Here is a 25,560-nt window from a genome sequence, read left to right on the forward strand (position 1 = left end):
AATAAGCACATCATCCACAAAAAGGAGGTGGGTAATGGTACATTGTTCAGTGATCTTCAGACCATGTATATGCCCCTCCCTTTTGGCTTGATGGATAAGTCTACTGAGTCCTTCCATTACTAGGAGAAATAGGAGAGGGGATAGTGGGCAGCCTTGTTTGAGTCCACACTCTGCATGAAAGAAGTTGGAAGCAGAGCCATTGATGAGAACACTGAATGATGCTGTTGTGATGCAACTCATGATCCAGGTAATGAAGGATAAGGAAAGCCTAAATGAGTAAGGATCATTCTAATGTATAGCCACCTAACCCGATCAAAAGCCTTGGATAGATCGATTTTGAGGATGGCTTCATCTTAATGGAGTGGAGGGCCTCCTGTGGAGTGCCAACAACTTCATGGATTTGTCGATTATGCAAAAATGCAAATTTCTCAGGCAGGATGTGATTTGATAAAATGGGCTTAAGACGATTGGTAATAATCTTGGCAATGATCTTGTAGAGGTAGTTGCAGAGGGAGATGGGTCGAAAATCATTGAAAGTGTTGGGGGAGTCCACTTTGGGGATAAGTGCTATAAAAGTGGAGTTGATAGCCTCGTACAAACGACCAGTAAGTCTGCATTCCTCCACGACATTGAGGAGATCCTGTCCAATGGTGTCGAAGAAAGCAATATAAAATTCAATTGTCCACCCATCCGGGCTTGGGCTCTTATCTTTTTTGAACCATTTAATTGTGCTCTCCAGTTCACCCATGGTGACCGGTTTGATGAGGTCATCAGAGTCCTCTTGGTCAACATAACGAGGGAAAAGCCCAACTATCCGAACAATTTTTGCAATGGATGCACCAGGGGGGGCCTTGAACAATTTTTGGAAGTGTGAATTGCCGAGATGGGCCAAATGATGAAAGGAGGCAAATTGACCATCCTCAGTGGGCATTCTCCAAATAGTGTTGCTGGAAATTATGAAAAAGTTTGGTATTGTCATATCTGGCCTTTAACCATATAGCCCGACTCCTAAGTCGCCAAGTTTCTTCACAGTCTTTTAGAATCTTGGATCTTTGGGTCTCTAGATCAGTGAGATGGGATTTAGCTTCATCCGAAGTGAATCCTCTACCTTGCTCATCCAGAAGATCGGCCAACTTGTCTTCTATGATCTTGAGGGATTGATCATCCTGGTCTCTTTTATCCTTGGACCATTTAATTGATAAACTCTTTATCTTGAGAAGGTTTTGATAGAAGCCTTTGGAAATGGATCTCCCACGAGAAGGTGGATGTGCATGCCAGTAATCTGTGACCATCCTGGTGTATTCAGGACGCATCAACTAGGTGGAGTTGAATTGAAATGGGGCCTTAGGCTTTGCAAAGGGACCAGACAGTTCTAGATAGATAGGAGAGTGATCAGAGATGCCACTCGATCCCACCCATTGTCGATAATTAGTCAGAGCACGAACCAGTTGTTCCTTGATGAGAAATAGATCTTGACGCCTAGCCAAAGCATCATCTCCCGTTCTTCTGTTGTGCCAAGTTGGTTGTACCTTGTTCATGGGAATGTCAATCAATTGGTGTTGCTCCAAAAGTTGGGACATAGTATTTGATAGGGGATCTAGCTGGGCATTACTTCCCTAGGATTCCCCAAAACTGATTGAAAAGTTCAAATCCCCTCCCAGAATGAGGTTGTTTGAATTGACCAGGGATAAATTGAGTAAATGAGTCCAGAAGTCTGCTCGGTTGAGACAAGGAGCGTATATATTAATGATTCTAACCTCCATCCCTAATTTAGAGGAGTAGACATCCATGCTAATGAACCCTGATCCTCTCCAAGTTGAAATAATCTTAATGGAACGAGAATTGATGCCCAGTGCAATGCCTCCAGATATACCTATGGCATCATGTGCATGGAAGGTCCAGCCCAGCTTCAGAGCTTGTAGAATAGGGGGATGATTTGGTCAACTTTGGTGAGGGTTTCTTGCATATAAATAATGTCAGTGGACTCAAAATCTAGTAATCTTTTGAGGGTTAATTTTTTGGCAGGGCCCGCCAAACCCCTACAATTGGCAGAGAGCCATTTCATGATAGAAGACGGGTGAGGGTGTTCGATGCTTTAAGAACCTTGCCAAGCGTGGATTGCCTGCCCATAGCCACATCCACCCCAACCTGAATGATAGCCTTGGAGATATAGGAGTGCCTACCTCTGGAGGACTTGGTAGATTTGGGGGGAGAAATCAACCCAATCCCAGAATGTTCAGGGGAATGTGATACCCTAGAGCGGAGGTTGTATGAGTGGGAATGGCCAGAGGTGGCGGAAAACTTCGAAGAGGGAAGAGTGTCCAAGCCAGGGATGGAGGGTAGAGTGGTGGATATTGTTGGAGAGTGGAGGTCCAAAGGACAAGAAAGGGGGGACGATGAAATTCCAGGGATGGATGCAAATGCAACATGATGGTGCAATACATAAACAATAGAAATAGCTGAAGATGCAGAGTAAAGAGGAGAAGTACCCGATGAGCGAGCAGTCGCAGTAGCAGCCCGGGATCTCGTCATAGGTGGGGAGGGTGGCTTGGGAGAAGTCAAGGCCGGGATCTGTGAAGCACTGCATTCTGTGGAATTTGGTCCTTTAGATCGAGAAGTCGAGCCTTTAGCAGATGGAGGTGCATCCGGAGCTGCTACAGTCGAATCTTTGATGGGAGAGACAATAGAGGTAACAAGTAGACATTCTTTGAAAAGGTGACCCACCTTGTGACACATTCTGTACCCGAAAGGCACGCCTTCATAGTCCAGGAGTTGGATTCGAGTGAATCTTTGCCAATGCAATGTAATCTGTTCCTCCAGCCCCTCTCTGGTATCCAAATACACGAGTATATGAGCCATGGATTTGTTTCCAGATGTTTCATAAGACTTGTCGAAGTCAAGGAATGTACCAAGCACATTTCCAATGCGAGCAAATATATCCTCAGACCAAAAATGAAGGGGAAGGCCAGGTAGCCTGACCCATATCAGACCTGCTCCCAACTATTCATGCTCGGGGTCAAATAAAGGGCTCCAATGCTTGAGCAGAACATGGGCCATCTCAATGTGCCAATAGTGCGAAAGGACCCAAGTGGTTTGATCCTCCCTCAGAAAACTCAGTGCAAACCAACCCCGAGCCAATGTAGTTACAGTCGGGAGTTCCGTGAGGATGTGCCCCCATATTTCCATAACCCATAGGCGTAAGCGGGAAGCGGAGTATGCTCTCCCTTAGACTCTTCCAACCAAGACCTTACTGGCGGTGTCCACCACCTCCCCCATTTGCACTCCAACACCGAAGCAGAGTTCCAGGTGCTTTCGGGAGGCTTTTACGAACTTCAACTTCTTATCTTTTCCAAATCGCGGAGTAGTAGGGTGATCCTGGAGAGGATTTTGAGTGCCCATAGCGTGCTGCTAAGGATGTGGGGTGCCGAAATTAGGGTTTACAGTGGGGATATCAAAACAACCAGACGGTGAGGTAGAGAGTCCGAGAATAGCCAAGGAATGAGGGATATGCGGAAGATCAGGTGAGAGCGGAGTGGAATCGACCACGGAGACCAACCTTGCCGCAAAAGGGTTAGTAGAGGGGTAGTCGGATGAGGGGTTTCCGGTGGCACATAATCAAATGTAGGGGACGGAGGGACGCAGGTAGCGAGTAGGTGGAGGGTAGCCGGAGAGAGGGGAGGGTAGTTAAGTCCCGGGGACCCTATAGAGAGGTCGGCAAACATAATTGATTGAGCGGAAGGACCGGGCTCAGAACGGCTGTGAGACAAACCCTTCAGTAACAGATGGTTCGAGCCCAGAGGACTGTTAACCGTTGTCTCCAGCGTAGAGCTAGGACTCGTCCAGGTGGGATCATAGGGGTTGGGATCTACCGTGTAGTCGACCACGTCTACATCCATATCCGACATTCTATAGACAAAAACAGAGACATCAAGAGATGGGTAGAGTATCCTGGTGATAACGAGAGGGGAGAGGTTAACCTGCTGACCGTGACATTGGTACCGGCAAAGCAGGGGGTGATGGGCAGCAATGGTGTCTGTAGTAGTGTGAAGTACAAACCCTAACCTTTCTCAGTTAGGGTTTCGAACCTGCACGCCCTCGAGCAATCAATCTTGTCACTTCAAAAATCGAATCAGAATGAATATCAACTCTCACTCCTATTTATGGTTAATATGATAAAGTTGAGATTAGCTGCATCTTCCTTGTGTTCACTTTTTCTTGTGGCATTTTTGGTTTTTTACCGTGTTGCAAAATTTTCATGAATTTGCTGTAGTATCAGTATTGTGTATTTTCTGGGCTATATCGCAGATTAAGAATATTGCTGGCAAAAATTATTGTAAATTTATGGTGTTTTTTGCATGTACTTTCTGAGATAATTTTGCTGTAACAAAATCACCATTATTTTAGCCAAATATTCCGAAAGGAACATTACAGTGGTATCAGAGCTAGCTTTTCCTGCCAGCTTGGAGGGTTTCAGTTTTAATTGGAGATTGTTCGAGGGTTTAGTTTGAAGGGGCCAAATTCTATTTGCTGGAGAAGCCGAGTACCTAATTCCTGTAGCAGAATATGAATTTATTATAGGGCCTCGATAAATTTTCTTATTGGATGTGTGAAAAATTTCTGACAAATTGTTGCAGGCATAATAAAAATTTGACAATTTGGCCCAATATTACAAGTGAGCCACACATTCAAAAAGGGCGTGTGATTTTGTATTAGTCTTCAAAAAGGGCCATCACATTTCTAAGCCTATAGTGTCAAATTTTTATTTGGCCAAATTATAAAGGGGGTCATTATATTTTTGGGAGGTTAAATATCATTGTGGCCAATTAATTATTCAAGGGGCCGTATGTTTGCAAATGCGTGAATTTTTTTTCGTAAGCTTGGCAGGACTACATCCTCATTATTTCCAATATATCACCCCAATCAGGGCAGGGAATTGAACAGGTGACTTCACATCAAGGAGTGCCTTAACATAGCACCTGATCACTGTCTATCCAAGACTTTGCGGACACAAATGCGTGGAGTTTTATTAAAGCGGTCGTGAAATAATTTCACAAGGAGGCCAAGGTTCTCGCTACAGGCAGGAGGCTTGGATGTGAGAACTAGAGACTCGTATTGCTCTTCAGGCGGGTGTGGCGCTCACAGTTTCACCAGTCGCTCCAGTTGTTTAAGTGCCAAGCCTTTTGTATCAAAAAGGGGCGAATTATTCCAGATTTTAAAGGAGTTTGCATCTGGAAAGCAAACGTGGTCATTGTGATTCTAGTTGACTTGGTCATCAACTAACAATGTAACGCATTAGTGAGATGGTTGTTGTGATCCGAACCTCCAGTGAACTGCCTCTGCATGATATAAGTTAAATATTTTTTTGCCGTGGAGATTAATTGCTGTAAATAAATTGAGCGTTGACCAGATCGTTGGTTCCAAATTGGTTGCTATCAAAGCAGCTATGCTCCCGAGCAAATTATCAAGCCAAATTTTTGGGGAAGAGTTAAGCTGATTCAGTAGATGAATCTAGGACGAGTTTGCTTGTGGACAACCTGCGAATGTAAGTCGAGCCGCAAAAGGAATTTAAGGAGTGATTTGTCTGGAGTACGATCAATTGTATCAGTTAGCGTAAATTCTTGTAGATCGTTGACTGCATTTTTAATCCGTGTGGGTTACATACAGTAGGCACAGTGCAATTGGTGCGATATTCAAGCGCAAAGGTATTAGTAATTTGAAGGTGGAGCCATTCTTGTGTTTGCACGTTGTGCATCACCTACTGGACAATGCATTGAAGCAGGAGACTGAGTGGGTAGCACTGTGTGCATGAACTAAGTTTAATGTTTGCAGACCTGTGCGTGCAAGTTCAGAGTGTGACCTGTGCGCATGGAAAGGGAGCGTTGGAAGGCAGTCTGAACATTGTATATCTCACTGAAGTCTGTTGATTGATGACTGAATGGATTGCTACAAAGACAGAACTGGTACATTCAATATTGTGGACAATGCGAATAAGTTGTGTGCTGTATCAGAGGACAACATTATCATCTCTTTGTTGCTAGAGTTGTACTCAGGAACAAGGCTGAATTGTCTTCTGTTGGGTAGAATTGGAACAGGCCACATCCCTATGATATTCTTGGACCAAATTTAATGACCATGAGGACCAAATGGCTTTATGCCACATCAAGCTGTGTCCAGGAAATTTTGCATGTGGTCAGCAAGTTAGGTATCAAATTTGACGAACAGATCATCGTTACAGGAATAGCAACAATGGGACTGATTTCCATTATCCTATTCAATGTGTTTTGAGACGTCATAATATTGCTAGAATTTTCATAACAGGGATAGTAAACAAATTAGTGCTTTACATTATGGCAAACACTTCCGCATTTATTACCAGCTGACTGTGCCAGACAATGATGTATCCTATATGCTGTAAATTTAGTTAATGATTCTACTTGAAGTGTGCCAAATTATCAGTTTCCTAAGGGCAGGATTGCCTCTCTGGTAGGCTGATATTTATTGGGGAAATCAATACTGTTTGGGGGAGCTAGATTCATTGCTCTATTTTGGGTGCGAGTTCACCATCCAAAGAAGGCTATGCTACAGTGCTCAGATCTTGAAGGCTAAAGTTGTTGCAGCAGACAGACGGCTGATGTGCAATTTGAGCTCATACTCCTGTAGCAGATCACTGTTTGCTGATCCAACAGAGAAACGCCCAAGAGGACATGAACAAAGAAGCAATCCAGGAAATATTCTTGTTGGCTGTGCATGTACTTAGTGATTCTGGAGGTTATACGGGAAAGACCTGGAAGGGCTCTAAGTAGTAAGGATCATCTTGAGGCATATATATTGAAAAATGTCTTGCTTCTTAGATATATACGAGGTTCTTCTATTTGTTTTTCCACTGTTGTTTTATTTGAATGAATGCTATATGAATTTATATTCCCTGTTTACTGAATTTGTAGCAACACTATCTTTGTTTTGGGGACTTTATAAATCAATCTATAACATTCAGGAGCATTATTATTCCAATTGGAACCCACAGTATATACCTACAGCAGTTTGCCATGAAACTATTTGTCAAAACACCTCACTGAGAAATTCACTAAGTCAGAAAACAGTGGCCTCATTATCATAGTTGTACTTGTCCTCATTAAAGTATAACATGGACAAGACCTTCAATTCCCTTAATAAATTAGCAGCAGCAATCAACAAATCCTTTTCCAAGGGGATACTAACCTTGCTACAACAAGAGAAGCCACAAGAAGAACATGAGATAGGGCCCAAAACCTATGCACTTGGGACATATTTGAGTTTCATGGGGGTTACAGTGAAATCCCTTCGTAATTTGGAAAAACTTGCTTCACTCCTTTCCAAGGTGGATCCATCAGATGGGAAGAAATTGATGTAGTCTCTATAACCAACCATGCTTGCCTTGGTACAGCACAAGGGTTTGGAGCACCCTTGTGAAGGGGTCAAACTTTCGGTTGCCGCCTGTCTCAGTAATATCATGGTGCTAACCGCTTCTTTATCCCCTTACAATGATGGCATTACGAGGAGAGTCTTCAGATTGATAGTGGAGACCTTTCAGGACTTGGATAACAGTGAGGGCCTTACCTATGGGAAGGAGCTAGAAATTCTAGAGATCATGGCCATGGTTAGAACATACAATATCATGTTTGTTTTGGAGTGTGATGACTTGATTCTCCAAATGTTCCAATGCTTTTTCAGCATTCAAAACATCATCTTGTCACGGTCAAGACACATATGCAATCCATTTTGTCCTCATGTATGGGAGGTCGTGATGCCATTGGCAGGGAGTTGCAGTCTAGATTGTTGGGCATTTGGAGGAGGGAATAATTGGTCTCACTCGCCGCTTATGAACTAGCCGAAAGGTTGGTTGAGCATAACATTGGGCTGTTCAGAAGACAGTTGACCAGGGAGGAGCTGCTCAGGTTTTGTGGTTCATGCAGTAAAAATGAGTTGAGGAGAAATGTTCTTTGCTTCATATGCAAGGAATCTTGGGGGACTAACCACTCATGTTTGGGTGACACCAATGAGATGATAGGGGTAGATCAGGAGGAGATTCCTTTTGACTTTCAAGATGAGGATTCCTCTTCTATAGTTGAGTCCATGTGTTTTAATGAGGATACCTTTGAGGAGCATGAACGGTCATATGGAGTTGTTGACAACAACCACGGTATGCATCTATGTGAGATGGAGGAGTATGATGAGCAATAGATTATTCCCATGGGGCAAGATGACCAGGAAGGAGATTGGTGAGATGAAGGACTGGTGATTCAACATGGACAGCATATAGAGGAGCATGAGTCGGTTGGGAAGGATAATATGTTCAATATGCATGATGAGTCGTTAATGGAGAGCCAGTTGGGGGTTCATGTTGAGCCTATGATAGAGGAGGATGACCAACTGTCCTTTGGGTCAGCGATTGATGATGAGCAAACAGGTGCATAAACAACCAGCAGGGTTGTAGTACTTTCAGACACTTGTCGTTAGGAGGTGCTGAAGTTTGATAGGATAGTTTTGTAGGAGGATGGTAGACTGGAGGAGCGTGGAGTTTTTGGTGAGATGAGGGAGGATTTTTTGGAGATTGGTGGAACATCCATCTCTGGGCCTACCCATTGATGAGGTGCTGATAGATGCAGTGGCAGCTGGCAGAGCTGCAATATTTCTAGGAAACAAGCCTCTCTAGGAGTACATAGATAGGACTTGCAACACAAGTTATCCACTTTTTTCTATTACAGAGAGAGAGGTGAAATTTCTTAGATAGATTTGGGTGATTGGCCGGACAAAGTTATGTGATTTGGGCATAGTGCAACATATGGGACTTATCCCATATACAAGTGTATATGCATCTGATCTTTCCCACAGGTTGGATTGGACTCTGGAGAGAGGTGATGAGTTGGTATTCTATTGGTGGAGCAACATCTATGGCTAGAGACAAAGCAAAGCCAGAGCCATGGGGTATGGGTGATGATGATTGGCCATGGTGGCTTTGGGATCCAGGTGGATCCATTAATGGTAGGTTGAGTCGGAGATGGGTTTGGGATCTAGGTATTGAGGGATCCATTCATGTTTGGTTAGCATGGAGGCATGGCGTAGCATAGTGGTTCATATGGGATCTTGGTATCAGTTTGCAAATGCCTCTGCAGTGGACAAATATGGATTGCTTGAGGGCAAGCAATCTTGGGGCGGGAGGATTTGTCATGTCCCCATTTTTATTTTCCTCTATAGTACTGCTAGGGAGGATTTCCAGGCATGGGATCGCCAGGTTAGGGGAGCAGGATTATGTCATTTGGGGTCATGGGGGAGTTTTGAGGAGTTTTTAATGGGATTTGATGGCATTAGCTTGGCATATTCCATCATCCACACAACTTGCCTTTCGTTCCGTTGCATTTCGACAAGTTAAAAAAAAACCAGGGTTATTACTGGGCCTGACTTAATTAATTACGCTTGAGGTGGTATTTCAGGATGATTATTTGATGGAACGCCTCGGTGTAATAGCTCATTGGAATCGCAACAAGAAGATCTACATGATGGGATGTTGAGAAGTGACTTCGTGTGGTCGGAGAGAGTATGGTGGGCTATTTACCATTTTCCCATATTAAAAAAGACTTTAATTAGCCGTTTAATTAAAAAGGGGAAAATAATTAATTGGAAGAAAAAGGCCAAAGTAACTTAAGTGAAATAAAATAAAATTAAAAAGTCACTTAAGATAGAGTCAAGGGAGAAGTTTCTAGAATAATAATAAAATAAGATGCTTCTAGAGGCTTGGAGATCTATCTATGGCGTCTCTAAAATGAGGGGGAGGAGATCATTTGAGACATTTTGGAGTTGAGTAGTTTTCTTCTGGAGAGGTTTGGAGAACTGGGAGCTCCCAACTTTAGCGGTAGCCCTAGGATGGAAACCCTCGGAAGATTCAGCGAGAGTGGGTGAGTAACCATCTCTCGCTTTGGTGAATTCATCCAGAATTCACAGATGTAGCTTATTGATTTGCAGTTTCATTTTGAGAGGCTAGGTCTAGTGCTGCAACAAACATATTTTGAGGCCAATCTAGTTTGCAGTAGTTGTTCGAGATTCTCAACTATTTCCAACTATTTCATATTGCCATGTACTCCTATTTATGGTTAATATAATAAAGTTGAGATTAGCTGCATTTTCCTTGTGTTCACTTTTTCTTGTGGCATTTCTGGTTATTTACCGTGTTGCAGAATTTTCATGAATTTGTCGTAGTATCAATATTGTGTATTTTTTGGGCTATATCGCAGATTAAAAATATTGCTGGCAAAAATTACTGTAAATTTATGGTGTTTTCTGCATGTACTTTCTGGGATAATTTTGCTGTAACAAAATCACCATTATTCTAGCCAAATATTCCGAAAGGAACATTACAACTTGCATGAAAATTTTGATAGTGGATGTGAGGAGCAGTGCTCTTATTTGGGCAACATTATGAGATGAACAATCTCTTCTTGTGTTGCTACTATTTGTAGCATTAGAACCTTTCATTGGTATTGTGTAACTCTTCATCAAAATTATTCACATGGAATTCATGCAGAAAAAATTATGGCTTGGCTTGAACTTGACTAAAACTTGATGAATGACTTGGCCAAATAAAGAATACATAAAATATTCAAAGCTTAACAAAAATAATGTGTGTTCATGTATATCAATAAAAGTTTCTTGATAAACAAATTGTTGTGGCTTGCAATTTGTTGAAGCCATGTATGTAACTTTTTAGTAAGATTCGATGTGAACATTTACCAACATTTAAACTTCGCATAGCCCATCAAGGTTATATGTTCATCTAATGGATTTTGTTTTTAAAATCCTATGAGATTCGATTTCCCTTTATTGCTATATGAAGCATGTTTTCAATCGATAGGCTTTGTCCTAGTGCATGAGTTGTTTTACATGATATAATATCATAGTGGATTTGATAAGCAAATGGCCTTATTTGGACAACATTTCATTTTAATAGAAATGAGTACTTATTTATTGAAAGAGAGTTGTGGTTGAACCATGCAATGGGTTAATACAAATTTTTTATATCAATATAGTCTTAAAAGTGTCAAAGTTGTTCAAAATTTCAATAAAATTGCGCTTCCTTCACATTATTTAAAGAGTTCTAGAACTAGAGATAATTGCATGGCTCATATATAGTTGTACATATTGACCCACTAAAAGAAATATTTTGGAAAACATCATAAATTTCAAATATTATGGGGTCCATACTTGTAGTAATCTTCTTGCCACCAACATTTGATGAAAAGTAGCTTGAGGATTGCTTCCTTGCTTGGATAGTGTCTTATTGGACATTGTCTTCTTCCACCATTGTCATCTGATCTACTCCAAAAGAGTGAATAGAGGGAATAGGGGAGAGAACATTCCTTAATTCCTCATATCGAAGGACTTTGCTCCAATTCTAATTTTGAGATTTCATCTTGAAACATACTCACTTTTGCGTTCGCTGCTACTAATCTTTGGTGGGTATTCCCTTCTTTTGTAGGTGCTTTCCACATTAATTTCCAATTGCATCTATTTGCTCTTGAGATCCAGATCAATGAAGCATATCAAGGACAGATCTAGGGCTTGATTAGTCCCATTAGATCCATGGTATGTTAAAATTGTAAATTTCTTGGTTGCGTCATTATCCCAAGATATTTGTTGAGGTAGGTTCTGATTAAGATTTAATGAAGAACTAACTTGATTGGGTAAAATTTGCATGTGGATCACATGTGATTGAGATTGGTTGTAATTTTGCTTTTGTTGAATAATTGTGTTAAGAACCTAATTGTTCATTTATTTAGTAGATATGTTGTGATAAATCTCAGTGCTCCATGGGTATGCGTCCCCCAAGGTTGGGTGCATGTACCCCTCGCACCTCACGCACCCGAGACAAGGGGACTTCTGGGTGTGTGTTTCCCCACACTTCCCTTTTGGGGTGTCATGGGGAGACGTAGGGGGTGCGTTTCCCAAGTGTTGAGCATGCGACTTGCCAAAAGGGGTGCTTTTGGGCATCCCCTTTTGAGGGGAACACACCCCCCCTCAAATTTGTCTAATAACATTTAATAGACATTTTCTTTTTGAAAATTCACGTATTAATTTGAAAATTCCTCAATGCCCATCTTTACTTTTTAGTTTTAACATTTCAATCATGACACTAGATATTGATAACCTACTCCTCACTCTTAACTATTTTTGAGTTTGATACTTTGAATTATATGAATTTTGAATTTAATTTACTATTTTAGTGTTCAAACTCCAGTATCTAGTATATAGTATATTGTAATATACTATTATGTTTTGCTTTTAATTTGGATTCTAAGATGATGAATGATGAATTTAATTTTTAAATCAATGTAGATTATAAAATGATGAATGATGAATGGTATGGATCAATGTATTTGAATATTTCATTATTTAATTTTATTATTGAATCTCATGGTATGGATGAATGATGAGTATGTCATATGAATGATGTATGTATCAAAATGAATGACGGGGATGGATCATTGTATGTCATCATTTAATTCAAATAATGAATTTAAATTTTATGTGTGGATCAATGTATTTACTATTACTATTAGTCTATTTATACTTTCATCATTGAATATGAACTTTATATATATATATATATACCCCAACATCCCCTTGCACCCTCAGAATTTCCCTAAAATTTGAGGGTACTCCCACACATCCCCCTTGTGCGTCTCCCTGCATTAGAGTTTTGGTGGAACATTGATAAATCTTTTAGGTTAGTAAATTGTTGGGTGTTAGGTTAAAAAATTAACATGGTATCAGAGCGAAAATTTTGAGAAGTCGATCTCAAGGTGCTAGGTTCATATAGGGGTCGTTGGGACATGGTTTGGCCAACATCTGCATGAGCTAGTTTTATTTTTGCAGGTTGAAGGAAACCTGTTGTATATCATATGATTGTCCAATTGTCGAATATAATTTTGGGCTTGGCCTGATAGTTGTTGTTAAGCTGTTGAAAAGTTAAAGGTTTAAATTAAAAAAAGTAGGGATGGTTGTGTGGGTCATGAAGGGTCCTGTAGATCCAACCATCGATTGCAACACATAGGTCGACAACCATAGGTTATTAGACCCAACCAACAAATAATTGGTTGGGGGGCTAAGAGGTGATTGCGGGTATCGACAAAGAGAGCATGAGTTACAAGCATAGGTTGTAGGTTTCTAGGTGGGAGACCGCGTTCAGGATTGTTCTCTTAATCCCAGTACGCAGGAGCACCAAGGCCATAACCACTATTAGCCCTGCTAATATCGCCTCATCATTGAAACTACAGTTGAAGACCAGAGCGACTTGCTCTAAAAGAAGTGCAACGCTTCATAGGCGACAACCATGGTGAGGACCACAAGCAATGAGAAGGGTTCACATACGAGGTTGTAGAGCAAGAGTGTTATTTGGTTGATAAAGTATGAGTGGAAGCAGTAGAGAGTGGGATTTTGGTCGATAAATTGCAATGTGGGCTAAAGGGACAGACGAGTTGTCGCTGCAACAGTTGCATTGGACAACCACCATTAGATTGAGTTTGTTAAGCTGATAGGTAGGTGGATATGAGCGTGATAATGCTAAGCTAGCCATAGCAATCACGATGCTTCTTGTAGGGCACAAGGATGGAGCAAGTTCCCGTAGGTAGTCTCGGCTATAGTCGTAGAGTGGATGGTCGTTGAGATTTGCAATAGAGATGAGAATTTTACATGCACAAATAAATTGTGTGAGTATAGAAGCTTGTTGGGTTCAGTAGCAATCACTAGCCAAAGTAGCCACAGGTCGCGTGTTGGCAGGAGGAAAAGATTCTTTTGCACGTAGGATCAAGAGCAGGGTTGTAGAGAATCGTGCCAAGGGTGTTGCAAAAACAAAATATTAATTTCATATTTGGTTGCCTAAAGGACTAAGGAATTTTTTGTTGTTGTTGAGATTAGGTCAAGATGACTGTAGTGGGTCTTCGGTTTCAAGACAAGTTGGTTGGAGCCTCAAATTTCTTACCTTGGAAGGCTAGGGTCACCCTTGTTCTCAGGGAAAACAATCTATGTGAGATTGTTGAGAGAGTGATCTTGGAGCTCACAGATGCCAAGTATAAGGCTGCCCTAGCTAAGAGAGAGATAAAGGCACAAACAATACTCTTGGATGCAGTGAAGGACCATTTGATCACTCACTTGTCTAAGAAGTTAGCTAAGGAGATGTTCGATGCTTTGGTGGGTTTATACCAGAGCAAGACAATTAATAGGAAGATGGTGTTGAGGGACAAGATTTGTTCTATGCAGATGCCTAGATCTGACACAGTGATGAGTTACCTGATGAAAATCACTCAGATCTGTGATAAGCTTGCATCAGTGGGGGAAAAGGTGGATGATGCAGAGTTAGTAAACATGGTGTTGAGCTCTACTTCCCAGAAACACATGATCTGTTCGTTAAAGGAGTTTGTGATCGAGAGATCCAACTCTCATTTGAGAGGGTTGGGATGATTGCATCCAGGAGGAGATGAGGGTGCAGTCAAAGGCCAAGTAAGTAGGAAGATAATGAGGACATAACTCTTGTCAATAAGATAGTGAAGAGGAAGGGAAAAGGTTCGAGTGGGATTGAGGAGTCAACCTCATAGTTGAAGAAGAAGAGTAACATGACTAAGGTCAAGTGTTTTGCTTGTTATATGATAGGGCACTATGTTTCACAATGTCCAAAGAGGAAGAAGGGTTGAAAAGGTACGCAGACAGCGGTAGTTGCATTGGCAAAAGCTTAGGTTGAAGAGTTTTGGGGCAGTTGGGAAAAGAAACCCAAAATTGTGGTTTGGAGTAAAACTTAATCAATTAAGAGGAAGAGACCCCTCTTGGAAATATATAAATATAAGAGGGTTAAATTCATTTTGGATCTTCAAGTGTGGATCAATTCATTTGTTTCTTGAGCATTAGATTTGAGGTTTTTAAGACCCCTTTTTTGCTATCAATTTCGGTGGTGAAAGATTCCACCCTAGTTGATAATTCATTTCTTCTTTCTTATCTTTGTTCTGGCATAGCAAGGAGCAATCCTTTTGAGGAAAAACGAGTCTTTGGATTGGAGACGTAAGGCAGTGAATGGAAGGACAAATTCTCTTGCAGAATACCCCAAATTTTTGGATAGACAAATCTTCTGTGGTTTGGAAACACATTGTTGTAGCAGATACTCGAACTCGCCCGAATTGACCTAGGTTAATTCCTGGGCAATACGATCACGTCTATGGAGTAGTTACCTAGGTACAACCTTGTGAATTGATATGGAGCATAAACAGACTGACATTGAAGCAAACACATTCCTGTAGCTGATCGGAATAAATCGGGTACACGTCTGGCTGCGCAAGGGTCTGGAAATTGGTGGATGATTAATTCTGGGGAAAATCGGGTTGTTGACATAGAGTAAAGACAAATTCAAACTGAAAGTGTTGACCTTGAAGCAGAATTTCCTGAAGTGGGACCCACTGTAACTATTTCGTAGAATTATGAAGTCAGACAACTCATTCACGGTGATAGTCGTGGGACAAATCTTCTAATAGGGTCTTGTCGCCAACAATTACGGAACAAAAGGACAAATCCTGTCGCTGAGATAGAAAGGTACTCTAGGCTTGGGGCAAACTCATAAATAGGCTGAAAAGTCCAAGTTTTCGTTTAGGGTTTAGCAGATTACTAGAAGTTAAATCTTTGGTTAGGGTCTTGTCAATTGTTACAGATTGTTGAATATAGATCATATTTCGTTGATGGAACTGTAAACAAATACATAGTGCTGCTGAGGTTTATTACTATGAATTTCATTGCCCTATTCAGTTTGAAGCAGTAAACATGTTTATTGAAAAAAATGTTACTTTGTATGGGTTAACTATGTATTGCTATAAGAATTTTTGAAACCCTACAAAACCTTATTGCAAAAAAAATTGCCCTATCTTGTTACATTCTATTTTGTCTAGCTTAGATTTAGTAGAACATATCAAGCAAACACCATCAACTTAGACAAAACTAAAGTCCTTGCTGAAATTGAGTGCTAGTCATCAAGTCCGTTCACCATTTTTTTCAACTCAAGTGGTTTTTAAACCTTAATAGAGTGGATGCCTTTAAACATGGTTTTCCTTTGAATTTCTATTAATGATTTACTTTGTCGAGGGGATGGAATTAAAAGCAATAATACTCACCATTGACTTTACAATAATTACACTAGAGCAACCATATAAATTAAGTGGCTAGTAAACACGAATATGGATCAAACTACTTACCCCATGATACATCTCAAATTGCAATGATTAAAAGAATCATAAAAATTAACTAAACTACAATTTTATTTTTACTATTTTTTTTTACAAGTAAGCATGTCTAAATTATATTAGAGCCAAATTTATAGTATTTATAGCCATGAGTTTTGTCTCTGCCTCAAAACGAGGAAACCAGAGAGATAAGACAACAGTACTGTGCCCCGCAAGGGGAAACCAAAGCTTACATTGTTTCCCAAAAAGATGGAACCATATGAGTTGCACAGGAGGGAGAGGCCGCATGGTGCCTGGACAATGGACTGATGAAAGATGACAATTTCATGATGAGGCGGAGCAAAAAGATCCTCAGTCTTCGAATTGGCACTTTTAGGTCAAGTTGCAATGGTGCTATTGCACTGGAAATTGCCAAAGCAAAAAGATCTTCTGTGACGCATTGACCAAAGGGAGAGAAAAACCGACCCAGAGTTGCTTAGGATTTCGGTGGGTGACGCGAACTGCTGTGAAGCTAGATAGAAGCAGAGTTGGAGCCACCATGTGCTTGAGAAATTCCACGAACCTGCATCGAATTGATCTCTGTCGGGATCTCCTCCAGAATGAAGCACCTGTAAGGGCTAGGCCTAGGGGCAAAGAAGGGAGCATTGGTTGCGGGCGGAGGAGCAATGGGCGCAACGGGAGGCGGGGGAGCTTTGCGAGGGGGAAGGGGGATGGGCTTGCAAGAGGGGAGTGCGCTAGGGACACAATCGGGGAGGGGACGTTGGGAGGGTAATAAATGCCCAGGTCCTTGCAGGCTAACTACTTCAAGGAGGTAGACGAGTGGCAAGGGAGCGCAGAGATCTTAGCAATTCTATGGGTGGCTTTATCCTTAATGTCTTCCCATTCTTTCAGTTGTCGGGCTACAAGGTTGCACAGGGACCAAAAGGACGAGCGCCCATGGCGTATTTCCTCTTCCTCGATGGCAACGACCTTCTTGCGTATATGCTTTGGAATGCAATGGTCAAACAAGGTGGCAATGGAATTGTCGTCTAGGGTGGTTGGGGGTCTCCCTTGGCCTCGTCCATGCCTTGGGCGATGACCTTACCCTCTGTCATCGCTCATGATTGGAATGCAGGTGCAGGAGGGCGTAGCAACAAGGTTGGGAGGAGTGGAGCTGAGTGGAAGGGCAAGCAACCAGAGAAGGAATGGTAGGGAGGTTAGGTCACGACGGCGCAAAAAGCTTGGATAAGAAGCAAGGTGGTCCTTGCAAATCGAGGTGATGAGATGCATGGAGTAATTAGGCCGGGTATGTTTCATGTGAAGATGGACGACCTCCACGTGCCATAAACCATCAGTTGGCTAGGGCGATTGCCCTCTGGTCGCCCGGATCTGTGGATTATTTTTACTATTATTATTTCTTTATTGTAAAAAGAATTAATATATGAGTTAAACACATACATTTGAAAAAACATGTAGCAAGATTCTTAGCCATGGAGATTCTTAACATGTAAATAGGCTTTTTAACAATACCATGGTTTATTAATACCACATGTCCAAAAACCATAACTCATGTTCATGTGACACATGTTCATATGACGCATGTTCATATATATATATATATATAGATATATATGCGCGCGCGTGTGTGTCATATGACTATATATATATATCTATATATATATATATATATATCATTTTAATTAAAATGGAAGAAAGCGCATAACTACTTTTGAGATAAATCTCAGCCTTTGATCTGTGCCTAGTGCTAGAAATATTCTAGAATATTTCATGGAGGTTAAATCCATTCCATCCACCTAATAGTTATTGATAAATTAAAATTCTGGAAACCCTATTCCAAAACAAACACTCCTATTGGTGTAATTGTTAATGACTACATAATTTAAACATTTTTTAGTGACCATTTCCTTTAATGTGTTAATTACTTAAACAATTCATTTTAGTAATCTTAACAATATTATTAATTTCACTTTAGCATTTTTAGAAAAACACAGGTACAATAGCATCAGAAACGTCATTTAATTTCTTTTAAAGATCAGGATCCCTGATACATTAATCATTAAATGTTTTTTGAAATCATTAAGATATTTTTAACAACATTATTCGCAAATTATCTATACATTATATACAATAACACAGGCTTGGTTATCTTAAATATTTAACTCCGTAACTTCTTAAACTTGTTTTCCTTCATACAATCTTTTAAGCATTATAAATAAAAAATTTCATTCAATATAATTATTGAAAAGTCATTTACAATCATGTGAACAGTGTAGCTCTATCTATTATACATTAATCATTAAATGTTTCTATTTTCGGAATCATTAAAATATTTTTAACTTTGTTAGCAATGCATTAACATTATCTATACATCATATAAAATAATACAAGCCTGCCTATCTTGAGTATTTAAAATCTTAAACTTGTTTTCCTTCATACAACATTCTTTTAAGCATTATAAATGAAATATTTCATTGATATAATGATTGAAAAAACATTTACGATCATGTGAACAGTACAGCTCAATATCTATTATAAATCTATTTATAGTATATACATATTAATAATAATGTTTTGAAAATAAGGTTGATGTATTTAATTCAACAATTTACTTATATATATTGTCTGGTGGGAGTGCTGTGAATGAAAATAAGTGGTCTCAGGGTCAAATTCCTGTAGGCTATATGTAATATGTTAATATTTGATTTTCTTGCTGGGTGAGGTGTACTGTAGTCTATGTTGATGGTTGGCCTTGTTACCAGCCGTTTACAGCAGTGAAGTCTCCAGTGGCTTCTTGTACTTACTGCACTGTTGTACAGGATTCCTGTCTTACATATATACGAATGAGAGATTTAGTGCACTGTTTCAGAGGATTCCTCTCTTTTATTTTTGTCTATTTGCAATCTTTGGAATCTCGGTCTGTTGTTCTATTAATGTGTTTGATCTCCTAAATTTCTGACCTTGTTTTGTTTTTTGAATTACTTATACTTGCTTAACAATTAGTTATAAAGCATTAATAGATATACATTAACAGTTATGCCAGAAATGTACTTAAAAACTTAGAATATTTACTGGGCTGTTTCAGTGGATTCCTCTCTCTAATTTTCTTAATAGATTGTAGCTTTTGGAATCTTGTATGTTAGTGCTACTGTGAAATTTCTTAGATTCCCTAAATTTTGTGCGCATTGGAACTGAGTAATGCCTGCTAAGTGCATTGACTTATATTCTTGCAGGATTGGAATTATCATCCATGGTACCTGATGTTTTTTTCCAAGAACAGACATCAATTGCAAATTACCAGGATGTCTTACACAAAGGAGAAAACATTGTCGATTTCTGTGAGATTTATTATAGTCGAAAAAGGCTTGCAGTTTTCAACACAAAAAATGAAACAGCATTAGAAGAGTTATTATGGTTGTTGATATAAAAGAGTGGATCTGCTATAAAATTTTGTGATTCTTAGATGAACTCATGTTCAGAGAGGATGACAACCATAATTACCAGGGCTCATGTTGTGAAGTGCACCAGATGTAGACACCTCACTAAGGTGAGGTCATGCTGCAATACAGATAGCTATTTAATTTTGCCACCGCAAAAGTGTAAATATGCTGCCAAAGTTCGTAAAAGGGGTGCATTTAATAAAAAAGAAGCAAATGTATCAAGTGATAAACAAGGATTTGATCAAGAAGCTAACAAACAGAGAGTGCACAAGGGGCAGCGTACAGACGCCCACAGCAGTGTGGATAAAAAAGATTTAAGGAAAAGGCTGGCCATTTCTGTGTATGAAAGGATTACTAGGGCTAAGAGTAAGAAAAATGCATGCGTTGATGCAACCTGTGACGAAGTGAAAAATACAAGGAATGGCAAAAGCATTGAGAGAGGATCCAGAAGACAGAGAGTGCAGACAGATGAAGAGCTTTGTCAGATTGACATTGAAGTTGGTCAGCATAAACAAGACACAATGATAGAAACGAGAATAACTCGTGCAAAATCAAATCTGCTACTTCAGATGCAGGCAAATAAAGAAAATACAAGAGTTAACTGCTTGCGTGATTTTCCAAGTGGAGAAAGTGTCCCGGCTGAAGCTGACTCAGACAATGAGTCATTCTTAACTTATAACCATATGGTGCAAAGAAAGAGGAAGAGGATGTCTGCAACAATGTACAGCGAAGGACTTGAGGAATCCTATTGCATGTCAGAAAAGGGTGTAGGGTCTGAAACACATAAAAAGTCAAAGGGAAACGATACAACAGAAAAGGAGTCTCGATGTCAAGTAATGACAAGAAGTGCTGTGAATAAGCAAAATGCTACTACAATGATGAAAGATGAGACAGTTTCTAGCTATAAAAAAACAAATTCTGATCTTCATGATGAAAATAAAGAGGTGGAGTTGACAAATGAAGAGCAGCTAGAGTTCTCTGTTTCTCCACAATCAAAAAAAAAAATGAAATCGTGCAAATTGAAGGATACTAAGGAAAATGCGAGCAGTGCTGATGGATTAGTGAAACTGTCGGAAAGCAGTATGCAAAAAGCTGAGAACCTACCAAGTTTTAAAGATTCACAATATTGGAGTAGAAACTTAAGAAAAAAGAAAAGCATTGCTGAAAAGGAGACGGTAAATCCTGTCCAAGTGTCTCATACGCTTTTGCATGCAAAAAATAGAGGAAAGTCTGAATGTTCTACAGAAACTTCCACACAATTCAAGGCACCTGCTGTGGCTTCAATTCCAATGAGAATGACAAGAAGCATGCAAAAAAGCTCACCAAGTATGGGGGACTTGGAAGAAATGCAAATTGATGAGCAGCGTGTGGTTACTCAAAAGAGAAAGAAAAAACAAAGGGGTCATTCAATGCCGACAAGAAATATCCTCAAGACCAAGAAATGCCCAAGTTCTTCAATTCTGGCTTGCATGAAGGAAATACGCATTAGAGGTAAATCACATCTAGAAGGAGACAAATTGAACATGAACTCTGACGAGGAAGCTATCTTGACTAGTTCTGGAAAATTAGATGGTAAGTACCAAAGCAAAAATTGCTTAAAATGATGTTTCAGGTTTGTTTCTTGTGTTTTCTGAAAAGTTTGAAAATTTTGGTTTGGACTCCGTGGAGACATTGTCCAGATTGGTCATTGGAGTATAAATTTGAATTTCTAAGAAAACCGGTTTTCCTTCTTTTGTTTTCTTTATTTTTTGAAAGCATTTTGCTTAATGATAGCCAAGAACATCCAATTTTTAATCTGAGAAATATATGATACACTTTTATCTTTCTTGATAAAGATTTGACCTCTATATTTGTGGAAAGACTGGTTTTTTCAGGTTTTTGTATAACAACAGAAAAATAACAATTGTTTTTTCTGAAGGCTGGCCATGCAAAAGGCGCAAACTGTGTATTGCAATGCTTTAAGGAACTGTAGCTTCATGAATAAGATTTAGGATTGATATCCTCGAGGATTAAAAATATCTGCAATCATAGGATTGAAATGGTAACATTGAAAAATATAAAGTCTGAAATAAACAGCTGTGTAAGCTTATATAAACTTTTTCCACCATGGTGAATCATTATTTTGAATTTTCTAGTTGATTGTGAGTGGCGTTTGCCAGTCACCATAATCATAGGGATTAATTGCATGGAGTTGGACTGCATAAAACGAATTATCAGCAATGTATTTTTACTGCAAACGGCTGTGTTCTTGTCATGTACCTAGCATTTGGAACCAATTCATTAGTCGTCAATTGTCTTGGCAACCCAGTCCATTTTGCTAATGTCCCATAGTGCATTATTCAATATAGGCACACAGAAAGTCGTCTAAAACATATATACTGGTGTTTTAATATCGTGGATGTTTGAACCATACAATTATGGGTTGCTTATGTGATAACTTTCTTGACATTAGATGGCCCTACCTTATCAATGGACTAAAGAAATATCCATTGCCTTGTAAGATCCTCTTTTTGTGGCGAATCATAGTTTTGTAGTTGTTTGTAAGTGGCGTTTGGCAGCCACTAAGCACTAAGGTTCTTTGTTTGCGGAGTTGGCCCACATAAACACACTTAGTAATGTAATTATGCACAAACAGCTGTGTTCTTGTCATTTACCTGTCAATCCTTTCCATTTTACCTATCTTCAATCCAATGTATTTTGCCAAATGTCCTTCAGTGCACTATTCAATGCATGCACACATTTTGCTGTCCAAAAAATATGGCTGATTTGTTTTGATACCATAAACATTTTAACTATGCAACTGGCGGTTGGATTTGTGATAACCTGATGGATACTAGATGTCCCTTCCTTATCAGTGGCCTAAAAAGGAGCAGGGACTAGGTGCTGAAGATACAACGATGTTCACAGGTGGATGGCTTGGGCCATCCATCAAAACTTTCATCACAGTAAAACATGATTCTACATTTCATGACAACTTCAAAGAGCACACAATCATTGCAAGGCAAGCATTCTATTTCTCCGTATCAACTATGATCATAGGAAGCCTCCCACAGGCAGGTGCTTTATATGTGGTTGGACCATTATTACTAGCATGGCCACTTGCTCAAAATATGAGAAATGAGGTATATTCAATGGGATAGCACTTGTAAGGAAAACTGTAGTGATATCATTGCCCTCTCTACCCTGTATTTCAGTTATATCAATAAGTGCATCTGTCAAAATCCTCTGCTTAATAAATGAGCTTGCATATTCTGGTGAAGGCACTGAAATGAAGGATTTTGGAGAACCTTACAGTAACGTGAACATTGTTCTCACCAATATTAATATATTTGGCTGCATTAGACCCCAGACCTCCAGTTTTTGATTTGACAGATGGAAAAATGGTGGGGATAATATGCCTTTAGACTTTTATCTCTTTCACGACCTCTAATCTTTCTTGTTTGCATCAGTGCAAGGATCCAGTCTTTTGCCTGGAATTTGTTTAAAATTTTAAATTGACCTAAATCCTCCTGTAACTGTCACTCCAGTGCAGCAACTAGAATATACTGGTCTGCATTAGATCCAGGAGCTTCCTTTATTAATTTGCTGGCTGGACAAGTCATGGGGGTTATATGGCTTTAGACCTTTATATATCTGGCTACCTTTAATATTTCTTCTTTTGAACCAGTACAAGGTCACATTTTTTTGCCTGGAATTTGATTAAAATGGGCTTGAACTGTTGTGTAGATGCTACTCCAATACACATCACACAATTAATAAACAACTTTTTCTGCTTTGCTTGAACCCTTGCCACCCATGACTCTCATGATATTTCCATAAAGGAGTGCTACCATTATGGCTTGACTTGATTGGACAATGGAAAAAGTGAATATCATGTAAATGGAAAATATCAGAGGTCTTAAGTCTGGTTACCCAGAAAACTCTTTGCTGAGAAAAACGTGGAAATGACTTGGAATCTGCTGTCGGAGTAAAACCTACTGTGGAGAAAAAAATAACAAACTCTTGAAATAATTGTGTAGAAAACTTGCACACTGTTACCCTGATGATTAAAAGTTTTTGATGTGAACAGTTCTCCTTTACTGCTGTAACCTGTTAAACATGAAAATAGCTGACTTGGGGGCAGGAGCACAAAGTGCTTATTTCCAAAGAACTCTGGTAGGGAAGTGTTCCGGCAGTGTTCTTTTATATAATACATATTTCGATTCATATATATAAATAAAACATGTAGAATGGTGGATTAGCTACAAAAAGTATGAAAATATAGATTTTTTTTCCCTACATTATTGATAATCATTAAATTATTGATCATTGTGCAGAGAGGCGCTCTACAGCCCAGTACGGGGGAGATGTTTTAGTGTCTGTAAATGAGTGTAAACATTTAAATGTTGGCTCAGTGTAATGTCATACGGTAATTTTTTTGCCCTAGGGTTTCTATTGAATTTAGGGCTCTCAACAAAATAACAATAGAAATTATGTATTCATTAGAATAACAGTTGCATCTACACATAAGATTAGTAAACAATAGACATGTAAGACTTATAGGAGACAATTCCACCACACAACAGTATGTGCTGTCCAAATTTCAAAGCTGTTCACAGCCAATACTTCATCACAAACACAGTAATAGATGTAACTGATCCAATATCCAACAATTCTACTGAATTCTGTTAATAGCTAATTATATCCTTCTACAGAAACTGACAATGACTCAGCTTGGAAAGATCCTTGTAACAGTACGTGAATAGATATATGCTATGTAGCAGACCGAATGTCTGTCTTGCAAGAACCAAATCTGTGAAAGGCCGCAGGCCTAGAGGTGAGGGCTGAATCTCATGCACCAAGAAGTCTCGGTTTGCTGCATCAGAAAATCATCGTAATCATCCATTGGAGCCCCCAAACTCTGCTTCAGGATGCCTCAGATACCACTGAAATTCTTCCGAAGGAACCTCCAAATTCTGATTGAGGATGCCACAGACAACCGAAAATCTGCCTCAGAGACTAGGCCACAACGCCGAACTGTGCTTTAGAAAATGGGCCGCAGATAGAAACGAATTTGCCTCAGAATAAGGCGATCCTGTCTCAGAGATGATCCCGAATTTGCATCAGGGTTGCCCCCTAGAATCTCACTGTTCATTCAGATAGATGAGACCCAAACTACACAGAAAATAACTAAGGTGGAATTTTTCACCACCGAAATTAAGTAGAAGAAATGGGATCTTAAAATCCTCAGAGCTATAGCTCAAGAAAACAGATGAATTTGATCCAAATCGATGATGCTAATTTGATTCCAACTCTGTATTTATAGACTTTTCCATGGGCTCTCAAATGTGAGGGGTTTTGAGTGCAACCCCCAATTTTGGGAATTTTTCCCCAACCGACCCAACTTTTGCACAATTTTGTCCCAACCTTAAAAAATTGGATTTTTACCCCTATATCAAATACTAGCCTACGAGTTTGGATAGGCTATTTCGTCTTCTCTCAATCCATCAATTGGGAGAGGACATTTTAGTGCCCACTTCCTGAAAATTGCTGAAATTGCTTGCTCTCAACCAATTGCAAATTCGGGTACTGTAAAATTCGTTCTCATTCCCATGTGGCATCTTCTTCCGGTAGATCTTTCCATCTTATATGATATTCTGAAATTACCTTGCCCCTTAGTTTGTTTTCTCGTACTGCCATGACTGCTTTTGGAATTAGCTCCAGTCATCCTTCTTTGTCCAAACGGGGCAATTTGATAGAAGTAGTGACCTGCTGCCTTGCAGCCTTTTTGAGACATGATACATGAAAGACGTTATGAATTCTTCTTTCTCTTGGTAGTTCTAACTCATACACCACTTCACCAACCCTTCGGATAACTTTGTAAGGTCCGTAAAAAC

The 25,560-nt window shown here is 39.7% G+C and overlaps 1 protein-coding gene across 3 annotated transcripts in view; it reads left to right on the forward strand.

The window, feature by feature from the left end:
• The window catches only part of LOC149239795 (uncharacterized), a 210,514-nt gene that overhangs the window by 22,620 nt on the left and 162,334 nt on the right, over window positions 1-25,560 (forward strand). For all 3 annotated transcript variants that reach the window (XM_089373538.1, XM_089373537.1, XM_089373536.1), the window contains exon 2: window positions 19,478-21,256. In XM_089373538.1, the coding sequence (XP_089229664.1) occupies window positions 19,708-21,256 (1,549 nt within the window). In that variant the 5' untranslated portion in view covers window positions 19,478-19,707. The remainder of the gene's footprint in view (window positions 1-19,477; window positions 21,257-25,560) is intronic.

This window comes from Pinus tabuliformis, chromosome 8 (assembly GCF_031772625.1).
Source record: "Pinus tabuliformis cultivar Carrire ecotype Pingquan chromosome 8, CPIR1, whole genome shotgun sequence".
NCBI lineage: Eukaryota > Viridiplantae > Streptophyta > Pinopsida > Pinales > Pinaceae > Pinus > Pinus tabuliformis.